Source organism: Hippocampus guttulatus, chromosome 11 (assembly GCF_054856545.1).
Source record: "Hippocampus guttulatus isolate MCC_2025c chromosome 11, RoL_Hgut_1.0, whole genome shotgun sequence".
In the NCBI taxonomy this organism is placed as follows: Eukaryota; Metazoa; Chordata; class Actinopteri; order Syngnathiformes; family Syngnathidae; genus Hippocampus; species Hippocampus guttulatus.
In genome coordinates, this window is record NC_141271.1 from 11,501,507 (window position 1) to 11,527,554 (window position 26,048).

At 42.1% G+C, this 26,048-nt stretch overlaps 2 protein-coding genes across 2 annotated transcripts in view; both read right to left on the reverse strand.

Annotated features, from left to right (window-relative positions):
• map3k13 (mitogen-activated protein kinase kinase kinase 13) overlaps nt 1-7,571 on the reverse strand; it is a 28,429-nt gene extending 20,858 nt beyond the window's left edge. The window contains exon 1 of the mRNA XM_086122913.1: nt 7,502-7,571. The gene's annotated coding sequence lies outside the window, so the exon portion shown is untranslated. The remainder of the gene's footprint in view (nt 1-7,501) is intronic.
• Nucleotides 7,572-9,472: 1,901 nt separating this feature from the next.
• Nucleotides 9,473-25,716, reverse strand: trpm2 (transient receptor potential cation channel, subfamily M, member 2). Its single transcript, XM_086123653.1, has 32 exons — nt 25,553-25,716; nt 24,898-25,066; nt 23,724-23,904; nt 23,350-23,513; nt 23,104-23,278; nt 22,780-22,841; nt 22,506-22,706; nt 22,260-22,362; nt 21,492-21,613; nt 20,868-21,233; nt 20,335-20,472; nt 19,179-19,308; nt 18,955-19,100; nt 17,745-17,857; nt 16,650-16,748; nt 16,356-16,572; nt 15,671-15,789; nt 15,456-15,588; nt 15,207-15,378; nt 13,971-14,151; nt 13,711-13,892; nt 12,844-12,976; nt 12,463-12,550; nt 12,300-12,384; nt 12,074-12,219; nt 11,925-11,980; nt 11,718-11,747; nt 11,546-11,632; nt 11,380-11,455; nt 11,197-11,298; nt 10,357-10,470; nt 9,473-10,260 (listed from the first exon to the last, which is right to left on the reverse strand). The coding sequence occupies exons 1-32, from the start codon at nt 25,708-25,710 to the stop codon at nt 10,144-10,146; spliced, it is 4,365 nt and encodes a 1,454-aa protein (XP_085979779.1). The 5' UTR covers nt 25,711-25,716; the 3' UTR covers nt 9,473-10,143.
• Nucleotides 25,717-26,048: the final 332 nt, after the last annotated feature.

Below are 26,048 nucleotides of genomic sequence, written 5' to 3' on the forward strand. Positions count from 1 at the left end.
ACAGAGCGAGGCAAGTGGCCGCACAAAATATTGGACATAAAAAAATAAAATTAAAAAAAAGAACGGAGCATGGAATTCAAACAGCTGAGCTGTTTGCTGAACAGTGAACCGCAAGCGATAATGTCAAGCCCAAATTCCAAAGGTCCGAAGGTCGGCTGATTGCCAGCCTTTGCGCTCATGTGCAACACAAACAAAGCCATTATATGACACAAAGAGAAATAGTTCTGACTTTTCATAAATACTTTCATACGTTCGTCTTCGCTCCAATTCCCAGCAGTAATAGAGCATCGTTCTAGTTTACAGTGTACATACACTAGGTTAGTTATCAACGGTTTAATGTGGAATGTCATCTCCATAAAGACATATTCAATTAAAGATCCAGTGAAGTGAATTCAGAGACTGCTTTTCAACTCACAATAAATTGGACCCCCGCGTGCTTGTGCTTCGGCACCCACTGATTCAGCTATGAGCTAACTGTAGCCATCCAAGCTAAATTGTTGTGTCTCCCACGCCAACACGGCAAGATACTCCGATAAAACACAACACAGCCAGACACGCAGTTACAACACAGGGGCCTGGCTACAAGAGCAAACAAGCTGTAAACCACACTGGCGCTGGCCCATTATACACGCTCATTACTATTTCACCAGCAGCGGAACAGTGGCACTGACAGCTCCAGTGTCCCCCACATCAATAAAAGAAAACACACCCAGAGTGCAGGATTACCTTTCCAAGTGCTATCAGAAAGCAGGCAGCCAATGACATGTTGGCCCAAAGGGGGGCAACCATTGGCATTATGGCCAGCGACTTGGTTCTTGAACTAATCAGATCCCAGTACTAGCTCTCTACTAGCCCAGCCAGCTATACTGATATACACAGGAGATGGGCGAGTGCTGCTACGAGGTGTGAGCCTTATTTTTAGGCATTGGGTGTCTCATGCAAACAAAAAATACCAGAATGTCATGTGTTCAACCAAGAGTCAGGAAAAGAGACACAGAGACACGGTTGAGTTACAACGACAAAAAAATAGACTGACATGATATTGTTGTCCTTGTGCCTTTGATGGATGGATGAAAATTGGCCTGGCTGCGTGGCTGTTGGCAAAAAAGAGTGAATGGTGATGCAGCAACCTGCAAGTTGGAGAGGCTGTTAATGCTTCGTGAGATTATCCTGCTGAGCCCACCTACAACCCACAGTTTGACCGATTTGGGGTGAGAGGAAATTACAAAAGGAATTCTCACAACCCACCTATCGTGTATCCCTCATTTTTAGGTAAATACCCTGTCAATTCGAGCGGCCCCGTGATCCAGTGGTTAGCGCATCGACCTCACAGTGCAGAGGTCGTGGGTTCGATCCCGGCTCCGGGCTTCCTGTGTGGAGTTTGCATGTTCTCCATGGGCCTGCGTAGGTTTTCTCCGGGTACTCCTGTTTCCTGCCACATTCCAAAAACATGCATGGCAAGCTGACTGAACACTCCAAACTGTCCCTAGGTGTGGGCGTGAGCGTGTATGGTTGTTCGTCTCTGGACGGTCCGCGCGCCAGTACACATTGTGGCTCACATTATAGACATACTTTATATGCCGAGGTACATTTGAGCACGTACTGTGAAAATGTGAGTGGAAGCTAAGAGTCAAGTGGGGCGTGGAGCCTATTCAGCGGCGGGCATGCCCACAATGTCAGCAAGATGACGGAAAGACCTAATTTCAGGCACTTGCCGATGATATTTATTCAAATTTGGCTGGCTTGTTAGCAACATGTACTGTTGTATGTAAAATTTATAAGGCATCTCCCCATTTATAAGCCCCCCACACCCCACACTTTCCAGGGCCTTTTATATTAGACAAAGACGGTGCTACCCTTTTCACCATCTACATGCACCGCTGATTGAGATAGAATATGGAGCAACCATTGCAAAGGCTTCTGTATTTAGAGAGGACGGTGGTCAACTTCGTATAACACCTGTGTAATTGTTTGTGTAAGGTGCGACTGATAGCTGCTGCTCTCTTGCGTGAGAGGTTAGGCAAACACACGAGCTGTGCAAAGGCAATCCCCCAAGGTAGTTGAATCAAATACAGACCTCAGCCCACAATGGACCAAATGCAAGACTTGCAGTTGGAGAGCTGCCAGTTCACAATCTCGACTCCCTTAAAAAAGGCTGTGAGCTACCAAATGCACTGCATTTTCCCCCCATGACAATAGTCGCAATCTAGACAAATGAAATACAGTACAGCGGAACAAAGTCGAGCACAACTGATCTGTGAAGGAGGTTGACTTCACGCGTCACAATTTTATTAATTTTGTCTTTGTTTTGACTTTTTTTTTCTCCATTGGAAGTGAATTATTCAATGTTCACGCATTTATTTACCACAAACAATTGCTCACTCCCCGGTACAGGGTGTCAAATATTAATATGACAATGGGTTCTTTCCTATGCAAATAAGCCACTGCTCTTCCCACCTCCATGTGCTGCGGAGCCAACGAAGAGAAAATCTTTCATTACCTGGACGCCAGGAGGCGAGGCTAGGGTATTACGACGAGGCGAGCGGCTCCTTGAGAACAAGGAGTCCAGAGTCTGAAGGAAAAACTGGGCCCTCATAAAGACCAAGTAATTGCATCATTTGTATTTTCACTCGTGGAGGCAGGACTTCATCACCAGTTTTAATGAATTATGCTCTTATTTTCAAAATGCAGCCTACTTCATTTGTTTGCTGATGACATGTATTGAGTCACTGCTAGTGTCGTGTTCACACGATCAAAAAAGATGCACATTCTGGACTAAAGCATTACATTTAAGTTTTGAAATCCTGCCAAATTTCTGTAATATAGGCTCACCTATCCTTCTGTAATGTTGTTTCTTTTTGCTGAATAGGTATGAATCTGCTGGGCATCCTATTTAACAAATACACCCAAACACATCAAATGTGTTGTATAATCATCTGTGATCAAATGCACACGAGTCCACACACAACAAACACCAAATGTCAGCACTCCTGCCAAGAGGCAGGAGGGGCCCGTATGACGAGTTCATGCACTCCTATTCTCCACTCGTGTGTATTAATATGCTCCCCATGAGGCGCTGCAGGCTGTGGTAATTATAGAAGCTTGGCTAGCAGACACATCGCACGAGCGCAGTACATTCAAAGCAGCGTGCCCTTACATGAAAGCAGCGCATGTATGCAGGCATGCATTAAGACCAGAGCGCGCATGCTCCAACACAACCGTGTAAACAATAACCATTTGCAGAGAACACATTCGGATCAAAGCTTACTATGGGTTCTATTAGGAAAACTGACATAGCCTGTCATTATTTTCATTAAAATTTGCATCAGATTCTGTGATTTTTGCAGTTCCACTGAATGTATAACCAGTTTATTGTATGATCCGAGTCTTGTTTCTTTCACTATTGTGAACATGTTAAGAAAAGTCTGTTTTATATTTGCACACTTGGGCTTCAACAATGTAGACCACAGGTGTCAAAGTCAAGGCCCGGGGGCCAGATCTGGCCCGCCACATCATTTTATGCGGCCCGTGAAAGTAAATCAAGCATGTCAAGTTCCATGATGCTTGCTAAGGTCTGAACCAAAATTTCAAATTGTCATACTGTATGTAATTCACAATCACAGTCATTATTCTTGACTTCTGATTTTAAAACTAGTTATTCAGCAATTTGTTGTGCGCTGTGAATGTCACATGTGGAGGGAATTAAACATTTAGATGGTTTCCCAAAATTCATAACGGCCCTCCAAGGGAAACCGTAACTACAATGTGGCGCGCGACAAAAATGAGTTTGACACTCCTAATGTAGAGTTAAGATACGCCCACCCCCCCTCCCCCAAGCTCACCACGGTAAAGACCCTGTCGGGCTTAACCCACTTCTCAACAAAATCCCACTCCTGGCACTGGTTGACCAGCGTCAGGGATTGGGTTCAGTAAAGCCAATGGAGCAGTGGGGGATGGAAATTTGCTTACTTTCTCCATCATGCTGACTTGTTTCTATTGGTGTTTTGTAGCTTGATATGCATGTGACAAACCGGCCCCGCATAGGCTAAGCATGGCGGTGCGAGGGATTTCAGAACCCAATGTTTGTTTGGCCTTTTCCACTCAATTGACCTTCACTGGCTGTGCCGCACGCAACGGGAACACTCAGCACAAATACTGGACTGAGCTGAGCTCCAACTCCAAGGGCATCTCATGTAAAGCCCTTGGAGAAATAACGGATATCAAAAGTGAGCAAGCATCGATGGTTGTTTTTCTGTTGCTGCATAAAACCAGAGTCTCAACTGATGATGCCATCATTTCAAATCTCAGAATCTTCTGGACTTATGCAAACCATTCAAATAAATGCAAAGTGATACTGAATTTAATTCTTTTTAAGACTCAAAACACGAATAACTCAATTTGTCTTTCCCCATTGAAATTGAAATATCATCAATGCGTTCCAGCCCAACATTATGCTCCTTGGCCACAAGGGGGTAATATAATACAGCTCTATAGACATATATGAATTTGTTTACATTTGACTTAGTAAGCTGCAGTAATATTACTCATTTTCGCAGAGGATAAAGAAAACATGCCTGCGTATTCTGTCTGTCTACATGTGTTGCTGCACTGTTTGTGCTTAAATATCCATTGCTAAAAGGTCCCATTCCATCAAATCAAAATTTTTCACGATTTGAGGGTTTAAGTTTGACATCTACTCAATTTGTCGGTGGTCTGCAATAAATGGTTGAAAAAGTCAAACGAGCCAATCAGATGTCGGTGTTGTGATGTGCTCGTATATACACACACTACTCAGTTTTCAAGTAGATGACCACTTCATAGCTGGTACACGACCATTCACCTTGGGAAAAATGGCTGACCGACAATGCAGCTGAAACTTTGCGTCACCTGTCATGCCAACCTCTGAGGAGTTGAAGAATAAATGGCTTCAATTAATTTTTTTAGTAATTGTCACGGATTTCGGAAGCAGAACTGTGCTGCGTTCGGTCACATTTAATGAAGGATGACTTTGTAAGAATCATCTCTGTTGTCTATAAACTTCAACTGGCCGTGGCAATAAACAGCTTCAAGCCTTTTTTTTTTTTTTAACAAGAATTGTTCACTTTCTCCCAAACTGTTGATTGCTGTGAAATGGCTGGAGGTCGCTGCCACCATACAGCGCCAGTAGCTCAAATTCTCAATTTTATAAAAACGGAATCAATAACAAAGACGAACAACTTGAACCCTCCCATGCTTTTCTGTTCCTTCATGTACTCTCACTGGACTGAAAATGCACATTGAATGTCAATGTACTTCTACAGCACAGTTTATCGACCCCCCCAAATAGTACTTGCGAGTATGATATTGGGCTTTTACCAGACTAGTTGCTCAGGTGAGTTGTAAACCAGGTATCAGATATCTTTCTGCCATAGTGAAAACCAGAGAGACATGACAGGAGTGTATCTGTCTACGCAATGCCAGCTTGAGTGGGGACTCCATTTGGCTAATTGTGGCTGCTGACCTGTAATTGCACCGGCCACTGACAAGCCAAAGCCTTCAGTGACACACGTGAACACTTGCTCAGCAGCGGTGAGGCTGCAACGCAATCCTGACAGTCCACAGCATCCAGCAGTCATGCACACAGGAGACACATTTGCTGCTGACTGCAAACGTACGGTGGAAATGGAAATCAGCCAACACAGTGGTTATGACACTACATTGTCGTGAAAAGGGAGGTAAGCGGCTGGCAGACGGATGATCACAAATAAATGTTTTATTGCTGTTCCAGTAAAATATTTTATAAAACCTAAAAATAGGCAGAAAATACAAATGTGCTCACATTAAGTGGGAAGCTGTTGTACGTGTCGTCGCTTGCTATCAAATATAAAGTGGAACATGGGAATGAAATGGTTTACAGATAAACATTAGTCCAGTGGTAACTAGGGCAGAACTATTCGTAGAGTTCAAATTGACATTGTAATTTAGTTGAATGCAATTTTCAAAATGCAAAGGCTTCAATGTGGGGGGAAAAATGCTGCTTCTTTTCGGTCGGCTTTACTCTTATAACATGATAAGTTGAAGAGATAAAGCCACAGATTTGTTTGCATTATTTTTGACGTGACTTATGATGTATTGATTTATGTTGTGTGTTTTTTTTCAACACATTTGGGCATCTTGTATTCATTCAAATTTATTTTAATTTCAATATCAATAACAATATAAAAAATGTGACACTGTGCACTATGATCATGATATTAACACATTTTTCTCGCTATTAGAGCATTGCATGTAATGAACTATTGTTCCAGTTTTGTGACAGATAATGTTTGCAAACTATTTGCGAGAAAGGTCTCATTGACTTACACAGTTTGTCTTCAGAGAGTGTTTTATTTTCTTTGTGTAATATTGCAGTGGTTACCTACACTCTTCAATAAAAGCAAAAAAAATCAAAATGTTACTTGAACTCAATTACCATGACTCCCGATTTGGATTTTTTTCCCCAAAATAGCAAGAAATTGGATTACGTTTCCACTGTAAATACCTTTTTGGTTAATAATGAATAATTGTTGTTTTGTCCGTGTCAAGGAAGCAATTATACCCTTGATAATACACAGTGTTCCTAACACTAGCGTGATGACAAAATATAGGAATTAGAACCCCTCTCCTTTCACCAAAAAGTGTTGTAATTGCCAACAGATGTCATAACACTATGACAAAGCACTACATGACACCCCTCAACTCACTTCAACATAGTTCAGTGGTACCAAAAGGCCACAAGATGGCACCAAAGCAATACTTGTGCAGGATAGTGCTCCAGCCTGAGCACAAAAACAATGAGTCGGTCCTTTTTCAGCAAATAATGGAGGAAAACTGCGCAAATAGTTAAATCCCTAATTTGCAATGCTGTGCAACTGCAAAGCGATTATGATTACGCCAACCTCTAATGCAAACTACAACCACAGTGAAAATGCGGTGTTAAACGGACAATCCTCATGTTCGAACTGCAATAAATGGCATAAACTAGATACGGTGACAACACATATTCCAACAGTGAAAACACAACACTTCCTAGAGAATAAAAATAGATATACTGCGCCGTAGTCCAGCGCCATCCACCCGTTTCCTTTCTCTGTTCGTAAAAACAAACCCAGAAAATGCCACATTATTATGTGGTTTTAACATGTACACACTCGGTTATATAATGACGGCGAATATGAACTCTAACCCTTTAATACTCTTCTCTGCTCGCCAATGACGTTCTATCGGCTGACTCAAACTACAAGATACGCGAAAGGGCGTTTAATGGGACTTTTAAGGCAGAAAAAGAACACTTGGCAATCCAGTATTATAAACAGTAGCTGTCAGGTCCCATGAAGGCAACAGAGGCTAATTGACAGCTGCCCTCGCGCAGGACTTTTAGCTTCCCCGAAACCGACATGCCAACCAAACGCTGGTTAATTGCCAACGGCCTTTAACGTTTTATTAATTCACAAACTATACGAATAAAATAGCTTTTCGTTACCATTTGTCGCCGTACATGCTCCGTCGACGGGTCCCGAGATGTCAGTCGGCTCACTGCGTGTCGTTCTCAGGCCACGGATTTGCTAGCCAATCAGATGAGGCGCGTGAGGTGTTACATCACTTCCGGACTCCCCACATTCCATGTGCACCTGTAAATAAAACTCAGCTCGGTGAAGAAGTCTTTCTCGCACAACAAAATGTACATGTGTGCGTTGGATCTATTTTTATTAGTATTTTTCGTTTGTGTTATTTAATTAGATTTGCCCCTCAGAAAACAAACAATTGTACTGCGATCTATCAACTCTATTCCATAAGTTTTCTTCTATGCTTGTGACTGTCACCGTGGTTGTTTTTGTTTTTAACAGATTTTCCAATTGAGTCATATTATATATAGTACATACATACATTTTCTTTCATAGCTGTCAGTTCTTCTCGAGTCTCAGTTATTCATTTAACTTTCATAGACGTACAGTAAATGTACATTTTTTGTTGTGATCAGTGGGAAAAAAAACATGCCAATGTGTGTTTGTGACTTGATTGCTTGTAAAAAAAAATCTCCTTACAAGATTGTACGTTAAAATAACCTTATTTGCAGCGTCGAGAGCCTCATTAGGTTTTCAATACCACACACACCACAGCCAAACATGGGGCAATCTCACTCACGAGGTTCAAAATATTTTTGGCAGAGGCACATGTTATTACGCAGGAGGAATGAGGGTGTGGAAACCGATACTGGCCTCCTCTAGCTGTACCATTGCGTGTTTACACGAAACTGCTACGTGACAGGTGCAGTGCACAAAAACAATCACAAATCTGCTGGGCTGGCACAATTTTAGATTGCGCGCAACAGAGAAACTGTCAGAATATTAGGTACGCTTGCACGATAAAAGGAGAAGAGATGAATCAAAATTAATTGAAACTCTTATTTTTGTCTGCGATTGGCTGGCAACCAGTTCAGGGTGAACCCCACCTACTGCCCGTAGGACAGCTGGTATAGGCTCCAGCACACCCGCGAACCTCGTGAGAATAAGCGGATGAGAAAATGGATCGATGTTATTTTTGTATTATGTTGTGGTTGTAGTTATCACAGAGTAAAAAATACTGTTAGTAATTACACTGATACAGGGTAGCGTAGTTCTACACTACTGAAAACTGCAAACCCCTAATAAACAATTCAAAATAGTGCAGAAATTAAGAAGCATACATAATCATTCTAGCATATGAAAGATCGTGGCAATCAGCAACTCTTTGTGCTACAAAAGGTATTTTCCGTTTCAAAGAAGAGCACAATTGAATTCCATTGAAATTGATAATGATGTGTCTGGTAAGTGTAGCACAGGGTTAAGTAACCTTTGAAAGTTTGTGCTACAGTATTATGCTACACACCAATGTGGCGTGCTACTTCCGAAATAGCACATTTGCTCAAATTACCTTTCATTTTCGTTTTTGCTATTCGTCATTATTAATGACGAATAGCAAAAACAATGAATGATTAATTGTATTTATCCATGTGAAGACATCAAGGTTGTGAATTAATTACTAATTGTAATTGCCAACAATGAATTAAGGTAAGAACGATCAATAATACTACAGTTTTATTGCTATCAACTCAATTTTCACATCATCACTTCAGCATTGAGAAATCACAATGTCCGATGGTGAACTATATTTAGGACCAGCCCATGGGCTACTGAAATGGTCCTTGTGGGGGATTGCTTGCCCATGGGTTCCATGTTGGTGACCCCTGGTTTAAGCACCTTGGTAAACAAAAAATCGAATGCTGCAAAATTCCTATCATAAGAAATATGTATTATTATTAAAAAATACAAAAAAATGCTTAAGACATGTCCGGCACGTGTTTCATGCATGAGCACCATCATATACAAAAAAAAAAAAAAAGCATAATGACATTTTCAGTCAGTGTAGCATACAGCGTAAGAGCCACAGTATTCAAAAGAAGGTGACAAAGATGACAAAATAGTGCTCTGTTTATTTATTTATTTAAAAGTTCTCGATTAATTTAAAGTAACAAAAATCATAAACTCACACTAAAATACAATGGCAGCAGGGACACATTTAATATACTGTCCCATCTAGAAGTAAACATTCAAGTAGTCTTTGCAGATGTTCTCATTCTTTGCAACTCCTATCCCTGTAGTTATTTTTCTTTGTGACGTACTTGCTCAAATTCCCATGTAGACTAGACAATAAACGTGCACATGAGAACTGGATTGTGTGCGTGTTTGAATCAAAGTTATTAATCTCTAAGCTGCAAAACGAACTCAAAACTCTCATATTATAGCATCCTTCCCAACAAAAGACTGACAAATAACCCCAAAACAAACATAGTGCCTCTAGAGGCGCTCAAGGTTAGTGCAGGCATTATACTCGAGTCGGCCTCAATTAATTAATTGGCACAATTTACTCTAGACTTATTGTTTTCCATTTTCAGGTATGTATACATGTGGTTTATTATGGTCCAAGATAATGACTAGTTGTCGGACATCTGTTTATGGATTATGGAGAGATGCATGTTAGGGAGTCAGCTGTGAGCAACATACAGGTGTAACGCTGAACACCAGAAAGGTTGTGCATGACATTCGAGCAAAATGTAATAATATGAAATGGATATCGACATGAGCGTTATGAATTCCTGTTATACAGCATGGCGACCCGCCGCAGTGAGTCGCTTTGGTCTGAACAAAGTCCGTTTTTGCAGCTCACCTCCTGCCATTGCAGAGAGCCGCGACTGCACGCCGCCTGGGAGGGAAGGGGCGGGGCGGGGGGGGGGGGGTGTCAGGGTCAGGTTATCGATTGATGGCACAACTCGTAAAAATGTTCGATGGCGGCTCTCACCATGTTGACGATATCCTCCGAATCCTCACTTGAGTCAAGGTGAAGGTTGAGGACGGTGGTCTCTATCCAGGCATTGTCTGTGTTTCTGACGTCATCCACGTAACCTTCAAACACCTGAAGTTGTGACAAATAAGAGTAACAAAGGCAAAAAGAATAAAATAAGAAATAAGAAGACAGTCGTGTATTTTCATGAAAAGATTAGAGGTGCCATATTATGACAGTGGTCATAGACTTTCAGGGCAAAAGTGGTAATATGAGAAGAAATAAATAACATTACAAGAATGAAGTTGTATGTTTTCAAGAAATTTGTCTATTTTCAAAATAAAAGTATGCTTTCAAGATTAGAACCATTATGGTATGAGGATAAAGTGAAAAGTCTTCTTTTTTTTTTTGAGAAAAAAAAACGTTAGAGTACGGCAAAGTTACCGGTATATACTGTAGAGATAAAAAGTTGGCTCTTTTTTAGCTAAAAATTTAGAAAAAACATTTGGGGAATAAATCAGAAAGTCGTACTATGGCTAAAATGGTAATATATTTTTGAGAAAATGAAGTTTCATATTCTGAGAAAAAATATATTTTCCAGATAAAATACCATATTTTTAAATTTACAATTGTAATATTATGAAAAGAAAGTTTGATATTGTGTATGTTTGAGTAAAATGTCTGTAGAATTATTGTAGACTGTCCAAAATAGAAGGATATATTGAGTTGCTTCCTTCTGTATTCTTGGTGACAAGTAGAGTTCCAACCCTGACAATTTTCAACTATATTTACTTAAATGACAAGAAACACATTTAGAAACATTAACATTTATTCAACAAAGTGTTGAAATAAACCTACCAGTATTCCCTCCGCTATCTTTTCGCATAATTTTTCATATAAGCTCTCGCCCATGGTTCTCATCAGAGTTGATGGCAGACGTTCTGCAGATTCAACCGGTCCCTGTGGGGGTTCGTGAAATGTGGGGCGTCACATCAATGTCACGTGACCTACTCCCAGGTTAAAAAGCACAGCCGTACTCACCCCTGGTAGAACCATCCTTTGCTGCTTGTCTTCAACTGCCAGAAACTCCAAAACTGAGCGCCCACTGTCCCGCAAACTAGAAAAAGAAGATATACTGTAAGCCCTCTGATTATTATATGCACAAATTGAGAGTACAGTCCTGTTATATTTCTTGAAATAGACCCACCGTGTAATCACGAGGTCTACTTGCAGATTTGGACCAAGATGACTGAGTGAACCCTGACCTCTGATGCCAGTCCTGCCTCCAGGGTTTCTAGTGTCAAAAGGCAGTCAGATACATGATGTTAGGTTTACTGTCGCGGACCATCAATTAACATCCATTTATCTAAACATCATACCTGTAATTTTCCAAGACTTCAGTGTCTGATCTGTGAAGAAGACAACAATAGAATCAAGTCGCTAAAAGGCAGGGATCGTTCAGCTGGATTGCTAGCTAGATATCTCATGTGCCATGCTGGATTTCAGATCTGGATTTTGGCCTGTTTTACTGCTTCTTTTCCTTTCTAACCATCCCTCCTCTCCAAGTGTAATAACATAAAACATACCCATCTACATTGTCCTCTGAGCTAAAATATGAAGGCGTGTATGAGGTGAAGCTGACCTAAAAAAAAATAAAATAAAAAATAAAAAGTGAGTGAGTAATATACGAAGCAGTGCAGTGTGGATCAGAGGGTGAAATGTAAATGCTGAATACCTCCCACGGCACTTTCTCCTCAGGTACAGGGAAGCGAGTGACTTTGCTGTTTGGATAGTGGAACTGTCGGGCTTTGACGTGAAATCCGTCTGTCTCTTTCACAGATTCCAGGGTTTCTGAAGAGTCCTTCCCTGTTGGAAGTATCGCTGAAGGAAAAGACAGAATCAATATAAGGAAATGAATGATATGAAATGTATTGAAAAGGTGAAAAAAATTGATAGCAGACGCAGTGGTTGCTCCTCTTTCCAGGCAAAGCCCTTGGACTTCAGACTCTCCATGATCCACTGCAGGCCTTTGGCTGACTGGACAACCTGCGGGTAGGATTCAATGTATCAACATACAATGGGACATAAGGTGTGTTGCTCGCATCATTGTGCAAAGATCACGACCTGCTCCTCCAGTCGGGCCAGACGCTTAATCAGGATGGCAGAGCTAATCTCCTCTTCCCGCTCCAGCCTCTCGGTTATGGCGTTGACCCTGGAGAACATACATTGTCGAAAACGTGACTCACCTTTATGAATTTTAAAAACTGTTTTTCTAAGCTCATCTGCCTCACGGTTCTGAGGTTGTGGGTTCAAATCTCGGCTCAGGACTTTTAGTGTTGAGTTTGCCAGTTCTCCCCATGGAGGGTTAGGTTTAGGCCCACTCATAATTCGTAAAGTGGGTCAAAATTGGTTTATTCTCAATTTTAAAAAAAAGAATGAAAACGTAAAAACTACGCCAGGAAGCTAAAATGGATGCATTGATTTCAAGATTGGAGAGGTTCGTACTTTTGCGCAGTGTCCACGATGCAACGTTCCATGGTCTGACTCCGCTGCTGCTGAGTGGATAGGAGGTATCTGTCCTTCATCAGGGCCTCCCACGATAGTAGTTCCTCTTCTTCAATGTGAGGAAGTTCAGTCCCTGGAAAAAAAAAAGATGAGAAAAATATTGGCCCACGCTGTTAACAAAAGTGAAGTGGAATCTTATATCTGTTTGTTAGTTAGCGGGCGACTTTCTGGTTCAAATAATATGATGTAAGAAGACAGAATCTATTTATTTTTCTATAACATTTGTCTTTTGTTTGGAGTTTGTGTGCCCTTATTGAAACATCTCTATTTGGTTCAAAATGCTGATGCTTGTCTCTTGAAACACATCAGATGGATAACATTACTGCTATTCTGGCCTCACTTAATGCATTTTAAGATTCTGCTATATGATATGAAATGTGCATCTCTGAGCTTCTCCAGTCCAGAATATTGAATAAACTCCCTGTGCACATTCGTTTTATTAGTTTTTTAACTTTCTTGTTGTTTCACTGTCAATTGTCTTTTGTTTAGGTATTTTTTAACGGTACTTTGTTTCAGCTGTGGTGGCTTCGTAGTGCACTAAAAATGAAACTGAATTGAGTTGAGAATCTAACATGGATGTTTTTGAAATGTGAGAGGAAATCGGCGCACCAAAAGAAAACAACCGACAAACAGATTGAGACCTGGAATTTCAGAAATCTGAAGCATCCCGTACGTGCTTAAGCTCCACCGTGCTGGTATAAAACATTCATTCAATACAAATAAGGGGGCGGGGGGGATCAAGTATCCCATTTGAGTCGGAAGTGAAACAGTAACACAATAAACCTGAATGTGTGGCGTTGCACTCACTGAACTTTCGTGATTTAAGTGTTGGCCTGCAAAGAAGCACATTCTTGATGAAGATGGAAAGGTGGCTGAGGATGATGAAGGGAGGAGGGGCAGCGGGGCGGCTGTGGTACTCCTTAATGAGCTCGTATCTTTGAAACTTCCATATGCGATCTGTGTTGTCCTGCACCTCCTGGAAAGTGAAGCTGCAGCAGCCAGACAGAGAGTTTGTGTAAAATTCACAAGCACAGTTGAGCGAACAAAGAAGAGGGAGGAGGACTTACTTGAAGATGGCTATCAGAAGGTTGAGCAGAAGTATATTGGCGAAGAGGAGGTAAACGCACAGCATGATGATGGTGAGCCACTCAGGGAAGGCCGGGGTTTGGTTCTCATTCAACACAGGACATTTGGGCTTCAAGGGGTCGGTGCCGTTCATGCTGCAGGAGTCCAAGTCAAATTCTGAATCTGAAATAGGCAAATCCCATGATTCCATGGTGCCAAAACAGCGCAACCAAAATGGATTTGATGTTTCTTCCCCGCACCCTACATACTTGGGGTGGGATGATTCACTTATTTTCACTTATTTTTATTCTTATCTTTAATATAAACCAGAAACAATACATACGTTGAATCAAGTATTTAAATCAATGCAGGCAATGAAAGTCAGTCACTCTTTCAGACATTTATTTCAGAAAGAGCCGGCCGCGTGGCTCGGGCACTGGCTCATTCAAATGACGTTGAGTGACTGCAGAATGCTGAAGGCCATTGACTGACCACAACAAATTGGTTCCTTGCTGTCATCTGCTGGAGAAAAGTGGTCGCATCACCTTTGCTTTTTGAAAAATCATGAAAATGGATTTTGAACTTTGACATCAATTTATTGAATTTGGCATATAAAATCCCAATAGTTTAGTGATTTTTTTTTTGCACACCCCTACTAAATACATGGACCTTGGATTATGACGTTTCTTGATTGTAATGTGAGACTAATTGAGGTTTTCTTATCTTAAACTGTCCTTGAGTGTTTTGAAAGGCACTTATAAATAAAATGTATTATTATTATTATTATTATTATTGGAAAGCAATGTTCTCTTTGTCACTACAACTGCGGAAAAAAATAACAGCTAGTTCCACTTTTGGCAGTAATATAACATGATACTAATGGTCAGTCCCCATGTGGTTTGTTATACAGTATTTACAAATAATTAACCAATCCAAAGTGTCAAAAATAGCTTGAGTGTCAATTTCCTATTTACAGTATGTTGGACACTTCAACTATCTGTACCTCTTCTTGACTCTCACTATCAAATATGTAAAAAAACAACAACATGATATTTAGATGTTGTGTTGATATTGGTACGCAACAGTATATAACAGCAGTCAGTATAAGGTCATTTATCAATTTGAATGATGCTGTGCTTGGTAATACACCAAGATGGCATTTTTTGTTGTTGTTGTTGTTTTTTTAATCCCCCCCAAAAAAGTGGTTATGGAGTGTGGTTTTTGTCGTGTTTGCTCACAATCAACATTGGTGGGGACGTTGCCAAATATGATGAGGTAGGGCTCGTATACGGCCCCCCGGAAAATCCACTCCAGTCGACTGTCGTTGTGGATCAGGATGCCCTGCTTGGCTACGCCGTACGCCACCACCCAGATACTCAGCAGGAACATGAAGAAGAACATGTCCATCATCTCGAGAGAAATATGATGCTGGTGAGTTGCTTTGTTATCATTGCTATTTGGAATATGTCATATCTGGATCCTCCTACCATCCTCCTGACGATGATGATCTTAGGTCCAAGCGTCCGACTGATGCTGAAGATGGCCATGAGCCGCAAGCAGAAGACCACAAAGTCGATGCAGAGGATAATCTTGCCAGCGTAGAATAGCTTGGTTGTTAGCCTTGAGGAGACAAATGATGATGAGATGCCGTGATGAGCCTGGAGTCGACAGTTTGTTTGCCCTGGAGGACACGATAGCTCACCTAAACACAAGGCCGATAATGAAGAGGACAATGGACAGAACATCCAAAATATTCCAAAGTTCTCTGATGTACATCCTGGCTTTTTTATGGAACCCAAAGCCATCAGGGTCATAAAACAACTGAGGTCAAAAAGACAGAAAGTACAGCGGAAGATTAAAAACAAAAAACACCCCAAATTTCTTACACAAGGCTTTGGCTACTCAGTACAATATGAGCAATATAATAAATTAACTTGACGCTCCAATGTCCTCAAACTCCATGAAATCCTAATTGACCACCAACATCCAATGCCACCCTCGTTGTTAAAAAGAAAGAAAACTTCTGTCTAGGCTACCTGCCTCTGATTAGGGTTTATTTAGGCAAAGTACATCATCGGGCTGAATCAAAGTATGAGCCCTGGAACTCACTCAAAATGGGCGCTTCAAATCAGGGTTATAATGGCTTTTGATGTTTCATTATAGTTATTTTTCATTTAGTCTTGAGTATTTTTTTTTTCAAAATTGATTTAGTTTTAAAACAGCACAAGCTGACAATTTCGCTCTGCCAACACCTTCCTTTTTCTCATTACAGATACCGTAGGTTTTATTTTTATTCAACATTGATTATGCTTTGTTTGTACTTGCACAATAGTTAAGAATGTCAAAATGTTACTTTAAACAAAGCCTGCATGAACTGGACTTCTTACCTGCCGGACTTCCTCGCTCACCACAGAGAAGAGCCACACATACAGCAGAATCTCCGCAGGGGAGGGCATGGTCTGAAAGTCCATCATTAGCACCACCGCAAAGAGGAAAAGGAAGGCGAAATAGGACACGATATTCCAGTAGAACTTGACCTGTGGCGAGCTGTACAAGCAAGCCAGTCTGGACAAGCAGTTCAGAGACTTCATGGTTGTGAGATCACTATTGGGGTGATAATAGGGTCCATCATGGGTATACATTTCAATGGGATGTAGTGATGGACATAAATATTTACTCACGGATTTTTAGCTTTTGATCGGAGCACACTTCCCGTGACGCTTGCCACCGTCTTGATATCCTCACTTTTCTCATTTTGCTTTTGGATTAGCTCGTCAGGTCTTGTAAGAATGGGGAAAGGCTCATTAACATAATGGATTTGGTCCATAAGGCAAACCATATTACAGTATGCAACTATCTATCCGTCCATTCTCAAGAGCACACGTCCTCATTAGGATGAGGGTGATCTGTAGCGTATCCCATTTTAATTTTGGCTACGCACTGGATTAGTAGCCCGACACATATTGACAAATAATCAGTCACACTCAGAATTATACTTTTACTGTCTTCAGTAACCTAACATATATTCTGTATCATGCAAACTCCACATGGCAAGGCTGGAGTTGAGAGTCAAAACCCCAACCTCAGAACTGTGACGTCAACAATGTCACCACTAGTCCCATGCTTTACCTTTAAAAGGGACATTTTGAACAGAAAAGCAATGATGTCATGACCTCATTGGACAATTACGAAACCGACCAAGAAGCCAATCAGATTGCAGTTAGCCCTCAGCACAGAATAGTGGTATATTTGCATACTATCTGAGGGACATCTATCCAGAAATTACAATTTGATTGTCAGTGCCGCTGGATGGAAATCCATCCATCCATCCATTTCCGAACCGCTTGATCCTCACTAGGGTCGCGGGGGGTGCTGGAGCCTATCCCAGCCGTCTTCGGGCAGTAGGCGGGGACACCCTGAATCAGTTGCCAGCCAATCGCAGGGCACAGAGACGAACAACCATTCACGCCCACACTCACACCTAGGGACAATTTAGAGCGTCCAATCAGCCTGCCATGCATGTTTTTGGAATGTGGGAGGAAACCGGAGCACCCGGAGAAAACCCACGCTGGCCCGGGGAGAACATGCAAACTCCACACAGGGAGGCCGGAGCTGGAATTGAACCCGGTACCTCTGCACTGTGAAGCCGACGTGCTAACCACTGGACTACCGGGCCACCCTTGGATGGAAATTACAAGTAGTATCACAGAAATTTCCAATCAGATCACTGCAGCGTAATCCCCAAGGTTGGTCTGCTGCAATAATGTGAGGGGCACCTGTAGGTCAGGAAGCCAGTGTAGATAAGCGGGAAGAAGATCATGCAGATCGTCACTCTCCACACAGGATTGTCCACTGAAAGTTCACCACACCAGATCTCAGTGAGCAGGGCCTGTTGGAAAACGGAAACGGATGCACACACACTAACACATGGGAATATATTATACACTTTGTTTGTTTTTTTATCCCCCACAGTCTTAATTGGGGCATGGCTTTGTCAATATTTGAGGAGCAACAGGTGTTAAACACAGTAAATTATGGAAGTGTCTGTGCTATTATTGGCTCCAGTCTCATAATGCAACAGAGTCTGAATGCTTTATTGCTGATTTTAAGTAATTGATACAGAAGCATTGAACTGCCAACTTGGAGTAAACAGTTCTGACTGGACTATGTTGTTTGAACGCACTGCAACAACTGGAACGACCAAGACGTTGCAACTTGTTGGTAAAATGTAGGCCAGATGCTATTTTTCCATCAATGCCACAGGGTATTGTATATAAGTGTGGAAGTGACAAAAAAGGGATAGCTATCCCAATTATCTTTGATTTGACAATAAAAATTTAATGATGCAGAAAACAACACACAATGTCAGCAGCACTTTACATAAACAATGTTTACTCACTTAATTTTCACTGTTGATGAGTTTTGCCCTGTCCACTTGTAAAGTGGCTGTAGTACACAGTTGTTGCATGCACAAGTCAATACCTCGTGGAATTATGGGGGAAAATGCCATGATTTTTCTTTTTAATTTAGCCTTTGTTTTACCAAACCATTGGAACGATTTTACCAAGACATTCCAACATTATCAATATGTTCGAACAACTTTGCAGTACATTCAAACGACTTTACCAAGACGTTCAAATGAATTTCCCAAGACGATTGAATGAGTTTCCATTACGTTCAAACAAAATAGCCCAGTTAAAAACTGTTTACTCCACATTGGCAATTGCATGCTTCCGTAAATTGATATTAATCCAGTGAAGCAAAAACGTCAATGTTATTTTCGTTATCGTCCGCTTTTTTTAGGCATACCGTAAACTTAATGGCAGGGCTAACATGTTCTAGCTAACTTTGCTCATTAGCCAATACGCAGCTCTTGAACTACACCACTGAAATGAATTCAATAGATAAAACATAGCCTTTTTCTGTCAATGTACTTTTACTCAAGCTTTACTTTCAGGTCTTTTATGCAAAGCTTGTTGGCTCTACCTGGACACCTGACAATGCCACAAAACTTTTACAGTTAGCCTCCAGCGCTAATCTCAGACATGTGGTCTTCCCCCAATTTCGTGACACGCGAACCAGCAGCCTCTTAGCACGCTCCTCACCACCACTGTAACACTGGGTGAACACACCTACAGTTAAACACAAACACACACAATGGAATAATCTCTGGACATTGGTTCTCCTCAGTGCGTGACGTATAGTCATACCGATGGCGTGCATCTCAAAGTGATCAGCCAGGTCTCGCATTTCCACGGCCTCGTCCGCATCGCTGCCCTCCTCTGCCATTTTTCGCAGTATCTTGCAGGCGGCCAGAGCGGAGGACACACAGTCTGTACACTGTTGAAATCAGCATACAATGCATTTAACTGATAGCTACACGGTATGGGACAGTGTTTTCCAACAACCACAGGAAAGATTCTGAAATATAGTTACTCTAAGTGCACAAGTAAAAATTAATCGTGTCCCATAGCTTTGCTAACGTGAAGCGACTAACCAAAATGTTAAATTAGGTAATGATAGCATCTGAAATTATACATTTTACCTGCATGGTTTTCAGAGTAGACTTTGTCTAGATTAGATAATTTGTGAATGCCACAAGTTGGTGTATTTTTAGGCGAGCACAAGATGTAACACAACTGCTCCGAATTATTGTTGGAGCTGATGATATTAAAATCTCTTAAATAAAGCCTTGCATGGGGAATATCTGGTTTGCCATTGATGTTAATGTTCCTCTAATGTTCCTCAATGACAACATTGTACCTGTTTTTTCCCCAAGATCTCAATCAATTCATCAAGATCTTAACCATAATTGACTATTCCTCCTGCTTTTTAACATTGTGTTGTCAACCATAGAAAGTGAAAACGTAACCGGCCTATTTCAACAAGGTAAGTTAGTCGAGGGCGGCACAGTGGTCAACTGGTTAGCACATGAAAGTGCAAAGGTGCAGGGTTCGATTCCGGCTATGGCCTTCCTGTGTGGAGTTTGCATGTTCATCCCGTGCCTGCGTAGGTTTTCTCCGGGTGCTCCGGTTTCCTCACACATTCCAAAAACATACATGGCAGGTTGATTGTGCACTGCAAATTGATTGTGAGATAGAATGATTGCGATTGGCTGGCAACCAGTTCAGGTTGTACCCTGCCTACTGCCCGAAGACAGCTGGGATAGGCTCCAGCACGCCCGCGAGCCTAGTGAGGATAAAGCGGATCAGAAAATGGATGGATAGAATTGAGTCTAATGTATACAAAGTTATTTTCTTGAACGTCCCCTTTTAAGTGAAATTGGACAATTCCCCACACACTAAAGTACTAAGGGCCATTGGTTGGGTGTAACTGGTATAGAGTCTTTTCTGCGATCTTGCTTACCTGTTCCCAGGTGATTTCGGACAGCTCTCTATTTTTCTGGACGACAGCCCAAAGAAAAAGGTCCCTGGCTGGGTCTCTCTGGGCCTCAGCGAGGTCCACCCTGAGGGGAGCTTGAGAACCCGACAAGCTTCTTGACAGCTAGAAAGATGGTGGAGGGGATTAAGCAATGTTCTTTGCTGAAATGATTTTGTGTAAGAAAATTGTGCCTGCTCGGCACTGAGGCAGGAGCTGTTTGATGAAACCGCAGGTGCACAGCAAAAATGAAACTACTGTAATGAGCTCATCACTCCAGTATCAATCCGATATTGATAGTGAGTTGGTATCCATCAAATCAATATTTGGATAGATCCACACACCACTAGTTTAAGTATGGAGTGGTGCAGAACTGCACTAGATCATTCTCGGCAGTGTCATTCATCAAGCTTCTTCAAATGTGATTTTCTACCCTTTCAAGAGGCTTCTGAAATGTGAAGATGGGATGTGTGGGAAGTCATTACAAATGAAACAGTAGAAGATGGGAGTGAGTGTCTCACCGATGTTGCGTCCTCCATGTTAAAGTGGTACATCATGGCGGGGGGCGGGTAGATTGGCTGGGTGAAGTTACCCAGCAGGTGTCGCACCTCGTCCGACACGTGACTCAAGGCGATGCCCGTGCTCTGTGACGAGCGCACGCGGTTTCTGGTGGCGAACGCTTTCCTCCTCCGAGGACAGGAGGCGTGGACACGTTTGGCCAGCTTGCGCAAGAAGAAGCAGTTGGGCAGCTGCTTGTAGAGCTCGCACAGAGTGTCTTCGCTCTGCAGAAACTCCCTCAGACTCACACCGTTCTCCAGCAGGAGGCTCACAAACCGAGGCTTGTTGCCGGCCAGGGCTGAGAACATGGCCCAGTGGAGATCACTGGACTGGAGGATGGGACGAAAATGTAGAACATGGCGTTTAAACCTTTCAGGGACAGCGGTTACTACAGTGGAGAGCTTATCATGTTGTCATTATTGGTGCATGAAAGGGTTAAGATGGGCCTACACATACTGACAATTGGGCCTAAGTCATGGAAGATAGTCATTGCTATACTGGTTAGCAAATGTTTATGGTCGTGACAGCTTGAATGTGAATCCAAACACATGATCTGGCCACTTTGATAACAATGTGGGCCGACTCACCTTCCATTGACTCTCATCGGTGAAGATCTCGGTGGCGGCTATGTCCACTCTGTTCCAGACGATAGCCAGCTCCAGCTGCCTCCGCCATCCCTCCACTACTTGTGATGCGCTGGCCCGTGAAGCTGAATGGTTGAACAGACAGTGCAGAAATAAGTTTCGCACTGGGTAATCTGCAATACTGGCAGGTAGGACCACAAAAAACAGTTTTGCTCTTTTTGTTCACAATTTGTATTTTATATTTAATACAATAAGTTGAAAGAACTGTATTCGAATTACCCTGCCATTTAAGCCTTGCACTAATAATGATAACCTGTAACCCAATAACATGATAACACAGAGCAGTGATTTAACTGACTGATTCAAAGTAAAATGTTGAAAAAATAATGTTCTGTTTGATAAAGAGCAGAGTGTCATATTTTAAACATGTATTTCTTATTAAATCATGACAATAAAAATGCTCCTGAACTTCGCAGACAACGTTCTTCAATCAGACCTTTGTTGGTAAGCGCGGTGTCTCAGCACCATTAATGGCGTAATTAGTGCTCCACAGTGGATGCGCTTTCCCTGGAGATTTTGATAATGAGGTTCCGATGCCAGTCAATTGCTCAGAAATAGCTCCCAAGTACACAGTGGCAGAAGATCGTCTCGAGCTAAGTCAGCAGGAAATCTTCCAGGAAATTGTTTGAGTGATATCAATGTGGGTCGGAGATGGAAACCATCTGGAAAGCAATGTGGAATCATCTAAAAGCATTCGAAGTACAAGCTCACCTTTAAAGAGTGCTTGTAAAATGGCCACATCCACATCTCCGTGACTGTCTCCACCTCCTCTGAACACAGTCAGCAGGTGAGACATCCTGTTGATGTCCTGAATCTGGCACCGGAGGTAGAAATATGAGCAGATAAAATTAACCCTTTTGTGCACCCTGTAACCTGATAACATGATAAGCTGTCCACTGTCGTAACCGCTGTCCCTGAAAGGGTTAAGGAGAATAAAAGGTGATTGTGTTCACCTACCTTTTTGGTCCACTCAATGATCATGAGGTCGGTGAAGTTGTCGTACTCCAGGCTGAGGAACTTCTTGAGCAGGCGGTGGATGAGACTGATGGTGACCTGGCTCACGGGTAGTCCCGCCGCGTGGGCGATCACATCAGCTATTCTCCCGGAACCCTCCAACACCACACACGGCGTGTCATTGAGCATGGCTGTGTAGATGGTCTGGGGAGGACGCGGACAAGACGCGGTCAGAAGTCAGAATGAGGTGAGGATGAGGACACAAGACAGAACTCACATTGAGAGTGCCTCCTCCACCGTCCAAAACCACACACACGGCAGGAATGGTCACACCAACAGCTGGCAATATATATTTAAAAAAAAAAAGTTTTAGAATTTTTGATGCAAAAATGCAGTACATTAAAAAAAGGACTTTGTGGTGGTAATCCCAGAATTTTCCTGTCATAGCACCCATACCCCAAAGTCCATACCACAACACCATGAGAATCGTAACTTTCAGAACGTTCCACATTGCAACTTCTATACTTCAGTTTCCAGAACTTGACTTTCATATCCCAACGTTGGCATTGCAACATTTCCAAAGACTTCCACAACAACCAACCTTTGTTTCCAAGAGTCTTTTGGGAGATGAACTTCTCCAGACGACTTCTAAGATCGATCTCGACACCATAGCGACCATAGGTGCCATCATCCACCAACAGGAAGTGGGTGTGATTGTTGTCAAGACAGGGAAGTCGACCCTTGACGTCCATTGGGTAATGAGCGGGGAAACAACCCTGAGAGGAACACGGCTAATCAGACTTTGTCTACGATGACTGACAGTGACATCGAATTGTGTCCAATGTACCTGCGAATGCACTAACACTTCTTTGTTATGAATGACTCCCCACGTTGCCAGTCCAATGGTCACAATCTGGCCCTGCATGGAGCTGCTTAGGGAGTAATCCCTCACAGCCTGCCCAACATGTTTCATGACACCAGTATTGGTTCCACCCGTGATGATCCATGCACCTGCACAAAATCACTGTTGGCTTTACTGATGTTCACACGAAAGTCGCAGTTTAATAGGACGTTATTCATGCTCTTGTTTTTCTCTGTAAATTCTGGTATTTTATTGATTTTGTTTAGTTGCTGTTTGTTTGAACGTTGTTCTTGCTAAACTTTCTAGTTTTGCTCGAATGCCACTAATCTTTTCATAGTTTTATAGTTGCACGCCAGCACCTGTTGTCTGGGCCACTTTGATGAGACCTCTTTGGAAGACGTTTTTGAGCCGGGTTTTCAGGTAGAAATTCTTGGCTCCCCCGGTGACTGAGATGAGCAGGTTGGGTGGAGACACTTTCCACTGTTCAGTCATTAACTGGTAAAGCACCTCAGGAGTGGTGCCTGTGGACACTCGAGCATACTAAAGATAAAGAAATAACAACAACAGACATTTCATAACACATATATCGGACATTGTTCAGAATCATACAATAACACAACGCAATTCCCTCAGACATTATTGAGCTGCTAACATTAAACTTAACATAACTATACACTAAATCCAGACAAATCGTGTGGCATTTTAATGACAAAATGTATGTAGCAAAAGACCATTCATTAGTATCTACTGCCTCATTGTTGTCAGGGCTTATTGCAGAAACTGAATTTCCACCGCACTAGTTCGGTTAATTGTCTGCGATGATGATAATGTTTTGTCAAAGTATTTTCTATACTCCTCCAAGCACAGAATCAAAACAGTACAGTCTCATCATGTTATCCCAACCACTTTATGATTTGTGTCGTTTTAAGTTGTGTTAATATTCATGAAAAGATGTTGGCCAAAAATGTCTTGACGACTTGGTCTGTTTTACTGCTGCTTCACCCTCCCCCGCCTCACTCTCTCCTGCACAAGGTGGCGATAACCAAAATCAGGCTTTTTCTGTGACGATTCTCCCAGGTCATGTCATGAAGAAAGCACTTCCCCCGCGGCATCTACCTGTGGTGCTTCATTTCATTAAATGGACTTGCTTGCTATTTGCTAATATTTTACGTCATCATATCATGTAATTGAAATTTGCCCCATTCGGCATTCATTGTAGTCTGGTCATCCTAGAGTTCTTATATCTCTGATCTCTTCTCAAAGTTTTATCTTTTTTCGCCCTTAATTAAATCTCTCAGTTTTTCCTTGGCCGGCTGAGGGCTCAATATAGATTTTGTAAATGTTTGTGTACTTTTGGCCAGCAACGCCATTGGGGACTGTTTGTCAATTAAGGGCTATATAAATAAACTTGACTTATGGCGTGTTTGCTGAACAAATTATGTCAAATAGGCCCTAAATAGTATTCTACTGCCTTGGTCTCAATTGTCAGGGCCCACATTGCATGTATGTATACAGATTGTTGTTTTTGTTTACCTTGGTTGTCGTCTGTCTCAAACCACCAAAGCTGATGTCCCCGAAAGCATCCGTGGGTACTTCACGGATGTGCGTGAGCGGGTCCCAGGTCCCGCTACCCATGACCTCTGTCTGAATGGCGTCGGCCACATGCTCACTCTTGGAGTAGCCGCACATGCACACATCCTCTCTGTGGCGAGCCAAGGAACAAGACTTTCAACTATAGCGTTGATTTGAAATACAAGTTATCCAAATTGCGAGTTTTTCAGGATGAAAGCCGTTGTTTGGCCAAGTTTTGCTTTGATTTGCGAGCACACACGTGAGTGCTGTGTGGTGGCAGTGACTCAAGTCATTTCACGAAAAGCATTAGTTTGGCAGATAGCGAGAAATTCTTTAAAAAAAAAAAGAGGCTTCAAGCCATTTATTGCCACTCCTATTGTTTACTGTCAAACTAAACATAAAACAAAGGCAAGTATATATTTTGTCTTTCAAAGAGCCAATCAATTTGCTTTAAGTATATTTTGTTGTTTCTTCGGGAACAGATTAATGACATTTCCATTCAATGGGGAAAGATGATCAGAGACGTGAGAGTGTTCACGGAACAAATTACACTTGTGCATCAAGTCACCACTGGACAAGGTCATTCATGCGACTTCAGAAACAAAAGCTCCCCTACCTGGCACCTATTTCAAAGAAGTAGCACTCCTTCTTGCGGATGTTCTGTCGGATCCAGGTGACATGCTGGAAAGTAGGTGTCAAAGAAACCACCTTCAAGGCTGTGCCGGCACTCAAAGTCAGATTTTGAATGAGATGAGACCCTCCTGTCTGCTCCATGGCAGTCGAGGCAAGCTTAGCAAAGAGTGATAGCGATAACACAGGAACAGTTCCTTGAGTCTAGCCTGTTTTTGCTGTCTCATCCCTCTCATACTGTGATGTCAGTTATAGCAAAGCCTGCTGCCAAACCTCCCATTACTGAGAGTCGGATGCCAGGGCTGGATCAATAAATTACATCACTGGTGGCGGATTAATCACAGATTTATAACCCCCCCTAGAAAATAAAACAATTAAGATGCATCACTTGGACACCATAACACACTTTGTACAAATAAAAATGAAAAATAACTAGTCAAATGCATTTATAACTCTTGTCTTTAGTTTAGCAACCTCTACGC